The 14,207-nt window shown below is 38.9% G+C and overlaps 2 protein-coding genes across 5 annotated transcripts in view; one reads left to right on the forward strand and one right to left on the reverse strand.

The window, feature by feature from the left end:
• Positions 1-2,143: 2,143 nt before the first annotated feature.
• On the forward strand, positions 2,144-6,759 carry C1H2orf88 (chromosome 1 C2orf88 homolog). The gene is made up of 2 exons (XM_063080829.1): positions 2,144-2,219; positions 6,303-6,759. The coding sequence occupies exon 2, from the start codon at positions 6,471-6,473 to the stop codon at positions 6,756-6,758; it is 288 nt and encodes a 95-aa protein (XP_062936899.1). The 5' UTR covers positions 2,144-2,219; positions 6,303-6,470; the 3' UTR covers position 6,759.
• A 4,796-nt stretch (positions 6,760-11,555) lies between these two features.
• The window catches only part of HIBCH (3-hydroxyisobutyryl-CoA hydrolase), an 86,388-nt gene continuing 83,736 nt past the window's right edge, over positions 11,556-14,207 (reverse strand). For 3 of the 4 annotated variants that reach the window (XM_063096462.1, XM_063096445.1, XM_063096455.1), the window contains one exon: positions 11,556-11,892. In XM_063096462.1, the coding sequence (XP_062952532.1) occupies positions 11,777-11,892 (116 nt within the window). In that variant the 3' untranslated portion in view covers positions 11,556-11,776. The remainder of the gene's footprint in view (positions 11,893-14,207) is intronic. The other variant, XM_063096472.1, reaches the window with a different exon arrangement.

Genomic DNA, 14,207 nt, shown 5'->3' on the forward strand with positions numbered 1-14,207 from the left:
GGAAGCTGAGCGAGGCCCCACAAAGAGGGGAGAGGGCTGCGCCCAGAGGATGGCTGTGTAGTCTCCCCTTGAGCATCAGGCCTGTGGCTCCTGCTCGGCCCTCCCCCTGAGGCAACAGGGCAGTCTGCGGAGGCCCAGGTCACACCCTCTCTCAGCCACCCGTGCCAGACCCAACCTGGACCTTCCCCTCTCCCAGGTTGGCCAGATAGCAAGGAAGGTTGGCCTAGGCCTGGTGGGAGCAGCTTGGCACTGGGTGTGAGCCTCCTCCCCCATCGCCTGCTGCATTCTTAGACCTAAGGTGAACGGGGACTAATGCCTGGGAAAGCTGATCCAGGGTGTTCCTGAACTGAGTGAAAATAATGTAGGGGGGTTTCTCCTCTGGTAGAGACTAGAGACTGATTCTTCACCCACGTTTTCTTTCTGCCCTGGTAACTGGGAAGCAAAAAATACAAAATTCTAGTGCATATCAAGAACTGACACCAATCTCTCAGTGTGGAACCCAGAAGTCTCTCAAGGATGATTCCAGTACTAGGTTGATAAAGCCTTAAAGCTGGGGAAGGAGAGGGCAAACAAATGACATAACAAGTGAAGAATTAGGCCTAAAGGTAGCACCTTGCATTTGATTGTGATTAAGGATGAGATGCCTGAAATACATAGAACTAAATATTTGTTTTATCTAAGTATACTCAATTTATATACATTAAAATTGATATTTATCAAACAAATCAATTAAGTATATTCATTCTATGATTGTCAGAATATACCTACTCCAATTCCATTAATCATAGCATGAAGAAAAATTATATTTCTGGGCTACTGTATTTGTATACAAAAGTTACCTTAAAATAAAAATGTTAGATTATTTAAAGATTCTGAGCTCGATTTTATATAATTTTTGCTTCTCAATTCCTCTGCAATCTGGTGTAAGCTTTTTAGGTTCCAATCTTTTTTATGTTAACTTTTGTGGCTGGATTCTGGGCCTCAGCGTCCTCATCTGTAATGTGAAGGAGTCAGGAAAAGTTATCACTAAGGTCCTTTCAAGCATGCATTTTGCATTGACTAATCCATTGTAGAACACAACGAGAATAATGGAATAATGGTTCTTTTGTAGTTCTCCTGAGGCTTTTACTATTGCTAGGAATCATACCGGGCAGATGCAGGCATCACATGTAATGTGTGCGAAGGGTAACTGAATAACGACCATGTTTCGAGGTAGTGGTGCTTGATGCTTCAGAGTTAGGAAATGCCCTTTAGAAATGTTTTCTTTTAAGGAGAGACAAGCTTGGAAAATGTTCTTGAGTTATTTGGGGATAGAAACGCACAGAACAGATGTAGCCTTTGTTTAAATGTGTCAAGCACTTACGCTGTGTATAGTCTTCGTGCTAACTAGTTAGAAGGGGCAGCGTCCCTGGTCTAGCTGTACAAAGTGTGGGGTTTGAGGTCAAAGCAGGTTTGGCTGCCAAGGCCAGACCAGAGCGCCAGGACCCTGATCTGGGAAGGCCGCGGTGAGGCTGCGGAGCTCACTTGCGCGCGGGATCAGCCCCTGTTCTCCCCACGGCTGGGCCCCCGCCCGTGGAGAGGCCTTAGGGAGCAGCGCCTCCTCTTACCAGGGCAGAGATCAGGAGAGCTCGCAGTCCAGGGGGCTCGAGCAGACGAGGGGCCAGGGCAGTGAAGTGACTTGCTCGCTTATGCTTTCATGAACTTTGGGGCTCTGGTTCCTGCTGGGAAGGCGACAGCACTTCGGACAGTGTGTTGGGGGGTAGACGTGAGGGTGGCGGCCGCCCCGCCCCTGCCTCGGCCACCGCGCCTGCGGACGTGACCACGGCACCCCGGCTGCCGCCCGCAGAGGGCGCGCCCTGGAGCCGAGCGCCCCCTTGGCCGCCACCTGCGGGGCCCGGCCGGCCGGGAGCGGAGCGCGAGCGCGCGGCGGGCGCGGCGGCAGCGACAGCGGGAGGAGGGGCGGGGAGCCGGAGTGCGGCCCGAAGGACGCCCCGTCCTCCAAAGCTGCCACTTGACTGAGCGGGCGCTGGCAAGAAGGCGACGCCGCTGCCCTTGCAGCTGGACTGCACTTTGCCCCTGCCCGCCCTGACGCCAGCGCCGGCTCCGGAGCTGCGGGCACCGGCCCAGGGCATGCAGCCCGCCGAGCGCCGGCTGCCTCCGTGGCCCGCACGGCCGTCCGGACGCACGAGCGGCGCGCAGCTGCTCCGGCGATGCGTTGTGTAAGTGAACATCTGGTGGACGGCCGGGGTGTGTGTGTGTGTGACGGTCTTTGCTCGTCAGCTGTGCCTTTTTGATTTTTCAGTGGCAGAAACCCATGAGTTACAGGAGGCTTTAATCAAAGCAGACATTTCTCCGCCAGCTGTCTTGGGTAGAGCCATACATCTCTGTCCCCTAATCGAGGACAATTGGCCCCCATCTCTTCCATCTTGTTCTGAGCCCCCATTTCATTACGAGTTGCCGTTTAACGTTCTTTCCTACCTCAAGAGTGAATGAAGATTTTCAGGTAAAAGATCTGTCCGTGAACATTTTATTTGCATGCCAAGCTGTCAGGCATGTGATGAGCAAGTACGGTGTTAGCTCTTGTGCTCTTTGGAGCTGTGGGAGGCTGAATCTTGAGGCAAAATGATGCAAATGAGAAATAAAGCGGAGTAGACGAGCAAGATCGTGCAGCCATCAGCGAAGGGATCTGAGAAGCAAAGCTGAACAACTGGACTTGCTTCCCTTCTCTCTGGTCTCCCATCCTTTATGGAAGTATGTTAACATAAAATTATAAACTAGTACATATTCTCCTCAAAGACTCCATCTTTTTAGGATCTGGTTTATATGATAGTTATCTTAGGGATATTTTTAGATAAGAATTCAGAGGAATAAGGAACCTACTTTTATTATGACAAAGTATAAATCAAACCAAGATCAACAGTTGGATGTTCCTTTTTCCTTTGGATGAGGTTGTTTTCAAGTACCTAATACAGCTATCATATATAGATGGGAAATAACATTATTTAGGTATTCTGCAGACTGGTCTGGAAAAATAACTTGTTTTTAACTTTGTTTTGCCATCAAACAAAAATTACAAAAAATACTTATTTAGGACTACAATCTTATTGCAAAAGGGTACTTTAAAATCATAGACCAACCTCCAGTCCGTTTTAATATCTCCTCTGTAGCACTCCTGACAGACCAACCACAATTTGAAAAACAAGTCATTGACAGGAAGCTCACTACGTTTTGAGATATTCCTCTTTTCTGTATTAGCAAGACTTTGTTTACATGGAACTGACAACTGCTTCCTTGGACCTGTTTCTCATTAGTCCTACTTTTGCCAATAGCCCTCCAATTCGTGAAATTACATGCAGGATTTTTCTGTAAAAAAGGTCTAAAACTTTCATCAGAGTCTGAAAAAAGTCCATGACCAAAAATAGTTAAGAAACTACTTTTCATTTTCCTGTGAGGATATCTATTATGGTACTGGAGGAACTGTTGCTGACCGAAGTTAAATATCTGTGGTCATAAATAGGAGTGGCCAGGTGAAGCCACATGGTACCTAAAGTAGAGGCCAGAAAGGTTGAGGGAGATGTCTGCTGGCGGACCTGGTAAATGAAATGAAGTACTGACACCTGACTTGAGAAATCTATCACCTGATTTTGTTAAAAACCCTAAATGACTGTTGGCATTCTTATGGAATTTGAAAGAGACTACATATATGCATAAGACCTTTTATAAGACTACAACATGGTTATTATATGGAGATTTGCATTAATTCAGGGTATGGCCCATTTTGAGCCAAAACTTGATATATAAGACATCTTAGAAATCTGTGTAAAGGCTTAGAATATGACATAAAATGTGACAACAGAAAAATAAACTCTCTGTTAATCTAGTATTTAAGATGAACTTTCAGGGATTTAGCAACCTGTTTAGTTACTAAGCAGATTTTAGAAGTTACTTTTATTTTGACAGAGCTTTGTGTTTGGGCCCCACTCAAAGCCAAGTTGGGGCTTTTTTGGGGGGATACTTCCCATAGGATACCTTCCCCAGGAGCTTACTACTTCTGATGACATTGTACCCAGGGTGGAGGACCACAGCTTCAAAATGAACTATAAAGAATAGGCTCTAGTAAGTCACATTTTTCTCTTTGAAGGACCCAACAAAAGGCCCAGGGGTTGCCAGACGCATTCCTGAGGGAAGTGCCAGAGCTGTGGCCTGACACACTTTATATATTTAGTACTTTGAGGCTTCAAAGTAACATTGAGGGAAACATGTAAAAGGGACCTTCTTTCCCTCATGTTGTATGACTGTGTGATGTGTATGTATGTCTCTGTGCATTGGGATTCAGGAGGGAGAGGGAGTGGTGGGAGGAAAGACACCATTAGATTTTATTATTTTTAATTGAAACAAATTAAGGACCATCTCTGGGCATGTACGCTACATGTAGCCTGAGTAAGTTTTCAAAGTTTTCATCTTATTCTCTCTCCCCACTCCCCTCTTTGATTTTATTGTTAAATAAAATTTGAAAGCACTTACATTCTGATGGACATTGGTGCCGAACACATAGTAAACATTCAATATAGACTGGTTGGATGGTTAAGGGATGGTCTCACTAATAGCTTTTATGTATCTTGAGATTATATACTAAGGTATGAAAGATATTGGTTTAAATATTTTTGAAAAATTGTATTTTTTAGACATGTTTCTGCAATCAGCCAGTTAAAATGATAAGAAAGCCAAAACACTTCTCCTGGTTAATTTCCAGCATTTAATATATCATGCCTTGAACTGATAGCCGTAGTAACTTCCCAACCTGATAGATGAATAATACAGTCTAAAAATTAACTCAGTACGGCCAATCACACCTGCTGTCCTAAGGCCAATCATATCTGCTGAACTATATGCATTAATGATTAACATTGTTGAAACTTTATTTCCTCATTATGAATCAACTATCTTATTAGGGTAGACTGAAGTTACACAAAGCTTATTTGTTCTTCAGTGGCGTACAGGCTTGGATTGTAATTGCCTTTTCAGATGTCTATCAAGTATTTGAACAGCTGCTACTATGACTATGAGCAGTAAATGCTATGGATAAACTTTTTTTCTCATTTGGGACTGACTTTAAGGATCACACTTCCTTATTCATGATAAATTTTAAGAGGATTCTGTGGGATGGAGACTATAGAGCTAAAACAGAATATTCTGATGACTCTGCTCACCACCTTTTATTTATCTGACCCTCATTGATTTTTCTAATCTTTTTCAGGTTAACTATGTTCAATTCCCTTAACCATCCCTCACAGTACAAAATAGATACTATGGTTAAGTCATTACATGCTGGACATGCACAACTGAGACAGTCCCCATCTTAAAGGAGTTCAGTCTGGTAAACAAGACAGACATCACACACATCCCTTGTTCCATTTTTGAAAAAAAGTTGTTTTGTACTGTTTTAATCACCCCTAAGTCTTATCTTAAGAGAAGTTCATTCAGTGACAACACCCACTTGGGAAGCTTAGAAGACACATCACAAGCATTGTAGCTACTTACTGTCTAAACGTCGAACAACGGGAGGAATGACATTACTCAGGAGAGAAACCTTTAACCTTATTTTAAATTAATCTAAGCTTTTCATATATAATTTTTAATTTAGGAGAAAAAGATATGTGACTTTGCTATTCCTAACCTGTGTTGTTTAGAGTTGGCACTAGTGTAAAGACCATCATTCTCTGCTTCTCTTTGAGTTATAAATATCCGACCAGGAGAAAAAGCTTGACTCTTAATAGCAGTCCAAGATGTGCAGGCTCACAAGGTCTGGGGCAGGAACAAATCTTGATATGCTTGTGTCCACTGACAGTATAGACCAAACGTTTTCTGTAAAGAGCCAGATAGTAAATATTTCAGCCTTTGCAGGCCATGATCTATGTCAAAACTCTTCAGTTCTGCCATCGTAGCATGAAAGCAGCCGTAGACTATATGTAAACAAATGAGCATGTCTCTGTTCTGATAATTCATGAAAACAGGCAAAAATGATCTGTCATGTGCTGTCCCTTGGTACAGATAAATAAATCTAAGCTAGCAAAAAGCTTAGTCACTAAAGATGTTGAAAAATGTTTTCCTGTTTTGTAAATTGCCATTTTTATTGAGTGATTTTCTTTTTCCTCTTTTGATAAGAAAAAAGCTGTTTGTTGTTACTTCATATTTCCTCTAAGTGATAAAATGGTGAAAAGGACTTTTGCAGTATTTCTACATGCCAATGAATGGCACGTTATTTTGCATTCTATAACTTCAAACTTTCCTTCTCTTGACAGATAAACACAACAGGTGAAGAGTGGTAAAAAGGAACACTGATTACTAAAGTGGCCTGGAGAGGGAAAGCACTGGTCAATATCACGTGGATGAACCCTCACTGTCTTCCAAAGATGCTGTTGAATTAGTCTTTGCCTGCCTTCCTTCACTTAGCCAAAGCTATTCATAACATGGGCTGCATGAAATCAAAGCAAACTTTCCCATTTCCTACCACATTAGAGACTGAGAAGCGGCATGAGAGTGAAGAGAACTTTACACCAGACGAGAGACTTCTACCCCGGATGTCTTCTCTGGTTAATGTCAAAGAGGAAGTGAAAGAACCCCCAGAGACCAATATTGTGATCTTTGAATATGCACACCACCTGTCCCAGAAAATCGTGCATGAAGCCTTGCAGCAGTGGGCATGCAATAACATTAAGTACTATGACATCCCATACATTGAGAGTGAGGGGCCTTGATGCTGTAGGATGATGACACCTTCTTGAACTGTGGATATAGTTGGTGCTAGTTTAAATACATGAAACAAAAGCAAAAATTGGTGTGACTATAAAGAATTCCATCTGGATGTAAAACCATGTCTCTGATAATGTCACTTGTGTAGGAATACTTAGGATGAAATGTGTTTTAAGCAGTTCTGTGTTAACAGCAATTTCTATCTGCTTGGTCTTGGATTTTAGTCATTTGAAGGGCTAAACAGACGTCCGTCCTCTGGCACCTCTGGCAGCCAGTAATCAGCTGTATGTCATACCACTTTCCTCCTTAGGCAGTAATGGCATCACCAAAGAAAACACTGAAGAACAAAAAGTGCCCCAAGTTTCAAATGGGTTATTTACACCCAAAAAAGCCCAGATATGAAAAGGGTTTTTCTCAAAATTCCTTGGCAAGTGAGAGGCACCCAAGCCATAACACTCAGCAGTGGGTCTTATTTGTCAAAACCATTTACGTCAAAGATCCCCACTTCTTGATACAGATAACCTAGCATGGGAAGCAACCCATGTAGATAGGTCCACATTGAACCCTGTCCTTAATTAAGAACTTCTATTTTGTAGCTGAAAAGCATCACTACCACTTTAAACTTTAGGGCCCTAACTAACAACAGCTGTTACTGAGTAAACAGTCTGTTTACTCAGACTGTGTATAAAGCCTTCTTAAAAAGGTACCATTTACAGAAGCCATGATATTAATGTTCATTGCATTGAACTAAGAAGCCCAGTGATATAACTATACAAAATACCAGGTATGGGCACCTTTTATGAACAGCAATCCAATAAATCTTAAAAATAATAGAAGCCTAGTCTGCAAGGTGGAAAGCAGAACCTGGTCTCAGTGCCAATTGTGTATTAAGTTTTACTTTCTCAGAGATTCAGAGAGCTTGTCTATGAGCACTTGTTTCCAGTTTTTTATTGACTAGTGGGGTAGTCACCATTCAAATTACTGTAGGACCAGATAATGCATGAGGACTTATAGTTGAATTACAAAACAGAAAAGATAGAACACTTCTTCAGGGAGAGTACTCACATTTTTTTTAGTGGTAACATGTTCATAGGGCATTTATAGCCATATACTATTTTCATAAATTTTGCTAACTTTGGGGAAAGCTATTTTTTTTTTCTTTTTCACTTTTACTGTCAGCCACACACATGCTTTTTATTTTTATTTTTTTAAAGAATTAAATACTGTTTGAACATCAACAGTGACAGAAAATTTGGGAGTGGGGAGAAAGATACCGAGAAGACATAACTTGTGGGAAAATTGGGATGAGTCTCTAGAATTAACTTTTCATCAAGATTTGCTACACATTGAAATTAATTGGAAAGGAAATTATTTAAGCTGTGTATGTTAGCTCCTTTTATTAAAAAATACTATTGTCATTGAAATCTAAAGGCAGGCAGAAAAAGGCTTATGACCTCTTCAATGAGATAAATATGTATTTGGCCTTATAAGCAGGCAGAAGATCTACCTCTAACTTCAACAATACTTTGAAACCCACAATCAAACAGAGTGAATTGTCCAAGTTACCTGAGCAAAAAAAAATTATCTGAAATGAATAATGTGCCACTTTTAGTTGACTTTGGACACCTGACCATTCAACTTTAATTCCCAGGATTTACACTGTCCCATTAAACTTGCAATTTAGCAACTTATATAATAGGAAACCAGCCATTCCTGGTCATACAAGGATCTGAAGTCATAAGGCTAAGGGCAGAAAGTTTCCCATAAGTACAAAACATTTCCAGCTTATGAAGAAAAGTTTAGGTTTTTGAGTGTTTATACTAATAACTCAGACAAAAGCCTAGATGATGATGTTTTTCATTCATTTTATATCTCACGTCAGGACACATTTGCTGTAAGGTCATGTGCTGGTTCAAAGATATAATTAGGTACACAAAATGATAAATATGGTAAGAATACAAAGCCATATAAAGCAGCATGTCACACTAAATTTTTCAGTATACATAGAGACAGAGACTAGTGAGTTTTGGTTATATCTAAATACTTTAACTTAAAGTTCCTTCTTTGCCCTGGGCCCCTATTTGCCAGGGGTGTTACAGTGATGCCTACCAGATGCATATCTAGCTAGAAATATAATTTGTTTCTACTCTCAGCAACTGTGGCAGTATAGTTCTGTCACCGAGCACCCCCTCCCATCCCTGAATCATATTTTAATAGAGTATATATCTTGTGTACTTCCAACAGACTTATCTTTGATATATATGCTGTATTATACATATGTCAACCCATGAACAGGAACTACAAGACTTGCATAATCAGTAAGTCAGTAGATAAACCAACTTGGGAGCAGGCGGGAGGAGAGAACTGAATAAACAAATTTACACTACATTGATAGCTTTCTCATCAAGGTATAGTCTAGCCTAGGATGGATGAGAACATCTTTGATAGGATTATTAGCCTTATTTCATACCTTTATATAGCCATAGTGGCTTTACTTCATTTTGAAGGTCTTTCATGAAAAATAAGAGTAGAAGGGCTGTTGAGAAGGAAGGAGACATATAAAACAGAAAGAATTATTAGCTACTGGAAAGAAACATTTAGAACATCCAACTACCAGCACAACGAAAACCTCCAGGTGTCAACTGTGGATACAAATTATCAGGAAAACAAATGTGCCAATTCCTTATTTAAGACTCAGATGATAACCCCACAAATATGCTTCACAGCTGCCTTCCCCAATTGTCTCTTATGTACTGTTAGCTTTCAGTTACATGTCTTTGATTCTAGAATTCTCCACTTTTAGTTGCCTTATCAGTTCTTAGCAAACTGCCTATAGGTATTATTAGCACTTAAAGCACAATTTTGAAGGGGACAAAAATGATCATCTTAGTCCCAAAGAATTTGTCAATTTGCCTTATTACTATTAAAAATAGACACACTAAATGAAGTAGCATGATACTCATACATCCTACTCAGTGTCATTGGCATTTTATGAGATGGGGAGAACTGTACTTTTGTATTACATAGTTTTAGAAACGAAAAGTTAGAGACACTTTATTAAGTAATATCAAGGAACAGTAACTTAAAAACAAAGTTCTAACAGATATATTGTTTGCTTAATCATAATGCCCTCATCCTGCATTTGAATGAACAAATAGGACATGTCTTCCCTGGAGCCGTGGGCACTGGCTCAGAAGAACTACCTGCGTCTTAATTAACAAAACTCAAGTATTGTTAGCAAATTCTCTTCCCTCTAAGACTTTAGCTATGAAGTGGTATATTTTTTCCAAATATTTTTGTGGAAACCTTTTTTTTGTAACTGTACAATAAAAGTCCAGTTGCAACGAACTAGCTATGAGTTTTTATTTAATTGAAATAAGTAAATGCTTTTCAACATTGTGTACTTTCAAATTAAGACATTTTGTGCATTGCTAACAAATGTAAAGTGAATAAAAATCCACTTACACAAATAATTTCTTGGATCATTCAGGTCCAGTTTAGGAGCTTTAGGTCCAGTATAGGAGCTTTAAAAATATAAATGTAACCATGTCTAATATCATGGCATCTTTATTCCAGATCTGTTCCTGAATATTTTGGAAGAAAAATGTTTCATGTCAAGTAGATTAATAACTGAGAAAATTCAATGCAATACTACAATTTCCTCATCTATAAGCAGGGTGCAGAACAAGATATTTGATGTCTTTTTCAGTCCTATTGGCTTTTTGCTCTTACAAAACTGAAGTTCTCTTAATTTCTGAGGGGTATGGGATGAGGGAGAAACTGTTAAGTTGTTACAAAATAAATGATAACTTGGTCTTTAATTTAAAAATTATTCTTACCTAGAACTTAACTTTAAGGTCCTGAGTCTGGAACACCCTGCAGTTTCTTACATATATTAAAAACACTTATTTTGTTAACAGTATGAATTATTGAAGATATTTATATTTTGAATGGAAGTCTTGTTTTCAATTTTTTTCTCCTGATTTGAACCTTACATAAGGACAATTAACTGTTATCACACAAGAGTTTGATGTAAGTTACAAAAAGCAGAGTGTCTCTATCTTAGACAGTGGAGTTTCCGACTTCCTCATTCTGCCAGATTAGCAAATATTGCAAATAGCAAGAAATAATACTTCATTTCCACCACAGGAAGGTATTCTGATTACTTTAGGGCAGGTGAAGCCTGAATTAATAATACTGAAGAGATTACTTCATAAAAACCTTTTTCTCTTTGCCCGAGATTTGTAATGTTTATAAAAGGAACTTTCTGTAATAGTAACTCAATTGTTTTAAAATACACTCATTTATGGAGGAAATTCCAGCACAGTACCAAAAAAAAAAAAAAAAATTCAGGGTCTTTATTTTTAATAATCTATACCTAAGTTTTGGGGGGTTTTTTTGTCCTTTTTGTGACCGGTAAGGGGATCGCAACCCTTGGCTTGATTTCGCGCACTGGCCATCCCTATGTAGGATCCAAACCTGCGCGGGGGGAGCGCCGCTGCGCTCCCAGCGCTGCACTCTCCTGAGTGCGCCACGCGGTCGGCCCTATACCTAAGTTTTTTAATCAACATATAAACCACTACTGAACATAAAGTTCCCATTTCAATTATATATACTCATACTAACTCAAGAGACTCTTTAAAGACCTTCAAATTTTCCCACTTTCTAAAACAGCAGTTGCCAAATTTTTTCTGACCTGAACCAGATCGTAAATATTTTAGGGTTCGCAGGCCATACAATCCCTGTCACAACTACTCAGCTCAAAGCAGCCATAGATAACACAACAGATGAGTATAGCTATTTTCCAATAAAGCTTTATTTATTTATGGACATTGATATTTGAATTCATATAACTTTCATGTCAAGAAATATTAGTCTTGATTTCTTCTCCCAACCAGTTAAAAATACAGAAACCATTCTTAGCTTGCAGGCTGTATTAAAACAGGCAGTAGGCCAGATTTGGCCTACCTGCTGTAGTTTTCCAACTCTTGCTCCAGAATATACCTTAAAAGGCCAAGTCACCTCAAAATTTCAAATCATTGCTTCCCAGAGATTTAAAGTGATTATTCAAATCTTCATCAGTAACTTCTTTTAGATCAGCTGGTTTCCACTTCGGACTCTGGTCTTTATCAATTAAAACTATCAAGAGAAGATACAGTTGTTAGTACATTTCTTTCTGGTATTACCAGATTTTAGTTACTGAATTGACATAAACCATCTTGTACGAGGCATATTTTTCTATAGCACATTTTTCCTGCAAAGTTTAAGTTTTTATATATGTTCTATTTTTTCTTCTAAATTAAAACCCCAAAGAATATGGATGGATAGTAATATACTGATGATGACTAATGTGGATATTTTCTAACCTTCTAAGCCTCATGTCTCTCACTGTAATAAAGCCTACTGGACTAATCCATTGATTTAACATCATAACTGTTTTTTCTTCTTCAAAGAGAATTGTGAGTGAAATCTCCATGTTATAAAACAGCTAAAACCAGAGCTGATGTGGTTTAAAGGGAAGGCAGGGGAGGGCAGAGAGCCCAGATCTGCCTTCTAACCTCCTCCACAATGGGTTTTAGGAGGAAAATTATTTGCTTAAGGTAGAGAGAAGGGGACTTTATGAATAATTAAATATGGATACTGCTGTTCTACTGAATTCTGTAGTTAAGACAGCTCTGAATTTAAAAATCAGACCACCTTCAGGTTTATCATGAAACCTTCTACTATTTCAGTGTAGTCATCACTTAGTGTAGCCACATAGTATCCCCACAGGATTAGAAGAATGAGGCGATCTGTAACCTCCTAAAAAAAAGGCGGGGGGCAATAGCCATTTCCTGGTTGTGAAAGTATACTATAGTTACACAAATATTATCACTTGGGAAACTGGGTGGAAGGGATGCAGAAATATTATTTTTTACAACTGCATGTGAATCTACAATTATCTCAAAAAGTTTTTTTTTTTTTAAAAGTATGATTGTGGCAGCGAATTTCAACCATGCTTAAAATGTGCATAATTCTTTTGAAAAACGGAAATATTTAAATATACAAACTCTACAGTAAACTAGAAAAAAACTAATTTAGCATTAAAAGGCTGAGAAGTTAAAGAAGCAGTCTGGGAACCAAGGAAGAAGGCTGCCGTGGTAGGTAGAGGGAAGGAAGCTTCATATACAATTAAATATGAGTACTGGAGGTTTTTGAAGGATTGGCTGCCTGCTATGGGATTTTGGTTTCAGATCAGTGGTGATACTAAACACTGTTCTGATCCTTACCAATTTGAAAGTTTTATATTCTCTGGACAGCATAAACAAAGAACAATTCTGGGACATTCTTTCAACAAGAATCTTTTCCCCATACCTCCTTGAGATCTCACTGAAGGGCAAAAGGAAAGCGAATATTAACAAATTTGTGTGTTACTTTATTTCAAGCTAGCAACTTTTTTTTTTTTTTTTTAAACCTATAATAGATATAACAAGTTCTTGCCAAGTAGGCAGCTCAGATTTTTCAGGTCTCCTGAGATACCTACTCAAACTCCATTAAGTAGCTATCTACCTCTACTAACATGATCCATTTTCATTTTCTTTTATGACCAGAAAGAAGTTTATTCTATACATCAAGAGGAAGAATTTTAAACAATCATTTCCCTAATTTGTTGACATTTTTATAATTAGCAAATTGTAGCAAACATTTGATTATGCAAGAACACTATACAGTCTTACCCAGAATAGATACTGCTTTCTGAGTAAATACGAGGCACTGCTAAAAGAGGCAATATACTTTCTCTTCACTAAAAAGTTGTTTGATAAGCACTTGCTTTATGAATAAGAACTTGGATGCTGCTTGGCTTCAAGTCTTTTTCCTTAAAATAACTGAGAGTATAAAAACAATATCTTTCTTTTAAAAGGGTTGTTATATAGTGAAATACTTTAGCAACTTACCCAAGCAGCACACAAGTCCTCTAAAATCAGATGTTTAGGCTCTAATCCACATTCAGCGAGAATTTGCAGAGAATTAGCGAGATAAATGCATATTTTACATGGCTTCTATAAAACACATAGCCATCTTCTCTGACTCATCCCCATGTGTCTTCTAAAAGAATTTGAACCAAGTGCTTATTTCTGATTCTATATCATGCCAGAAATTAAGAGAATTCTCTAACAGTGAATTGGTGTTTATCAAAGCTCAGAGCTCAGAAACCATAACCTTTTATTCAAATAAAAAAGTATATCCAGAGTGTGTACTATATTAAAATGATTAATAAATAAGAAAATTAGATATGCAAAATACACACAGAGGGAAACAACTCATTTTATACAACATAAATAACTTTTTATAGGGATAAGGGCTATACATAAATAGGAATTACTGCAAGTTTGCTAGGGAAAAAAAATTCAGCCGTTTCTCTTGCTTTTTCTGAATATGCTGACTTTGGAAATGACAAGCAAAACTGGAAAGCA

This window comes from Cynocephalus volans, chromosome 1 (assembly GCF_027409185.1).
Source record: "Cynocephalus volans isolate mCynVol1 chromosome 1, mCynVol1.pri, whole genome shotgun sequence".
NCBI lineage: Eukaryota > Metazoa > Chordata > Mammalia > Dermoptera > Cynocephalidae > Cynocephalus > Cynocephalus volans.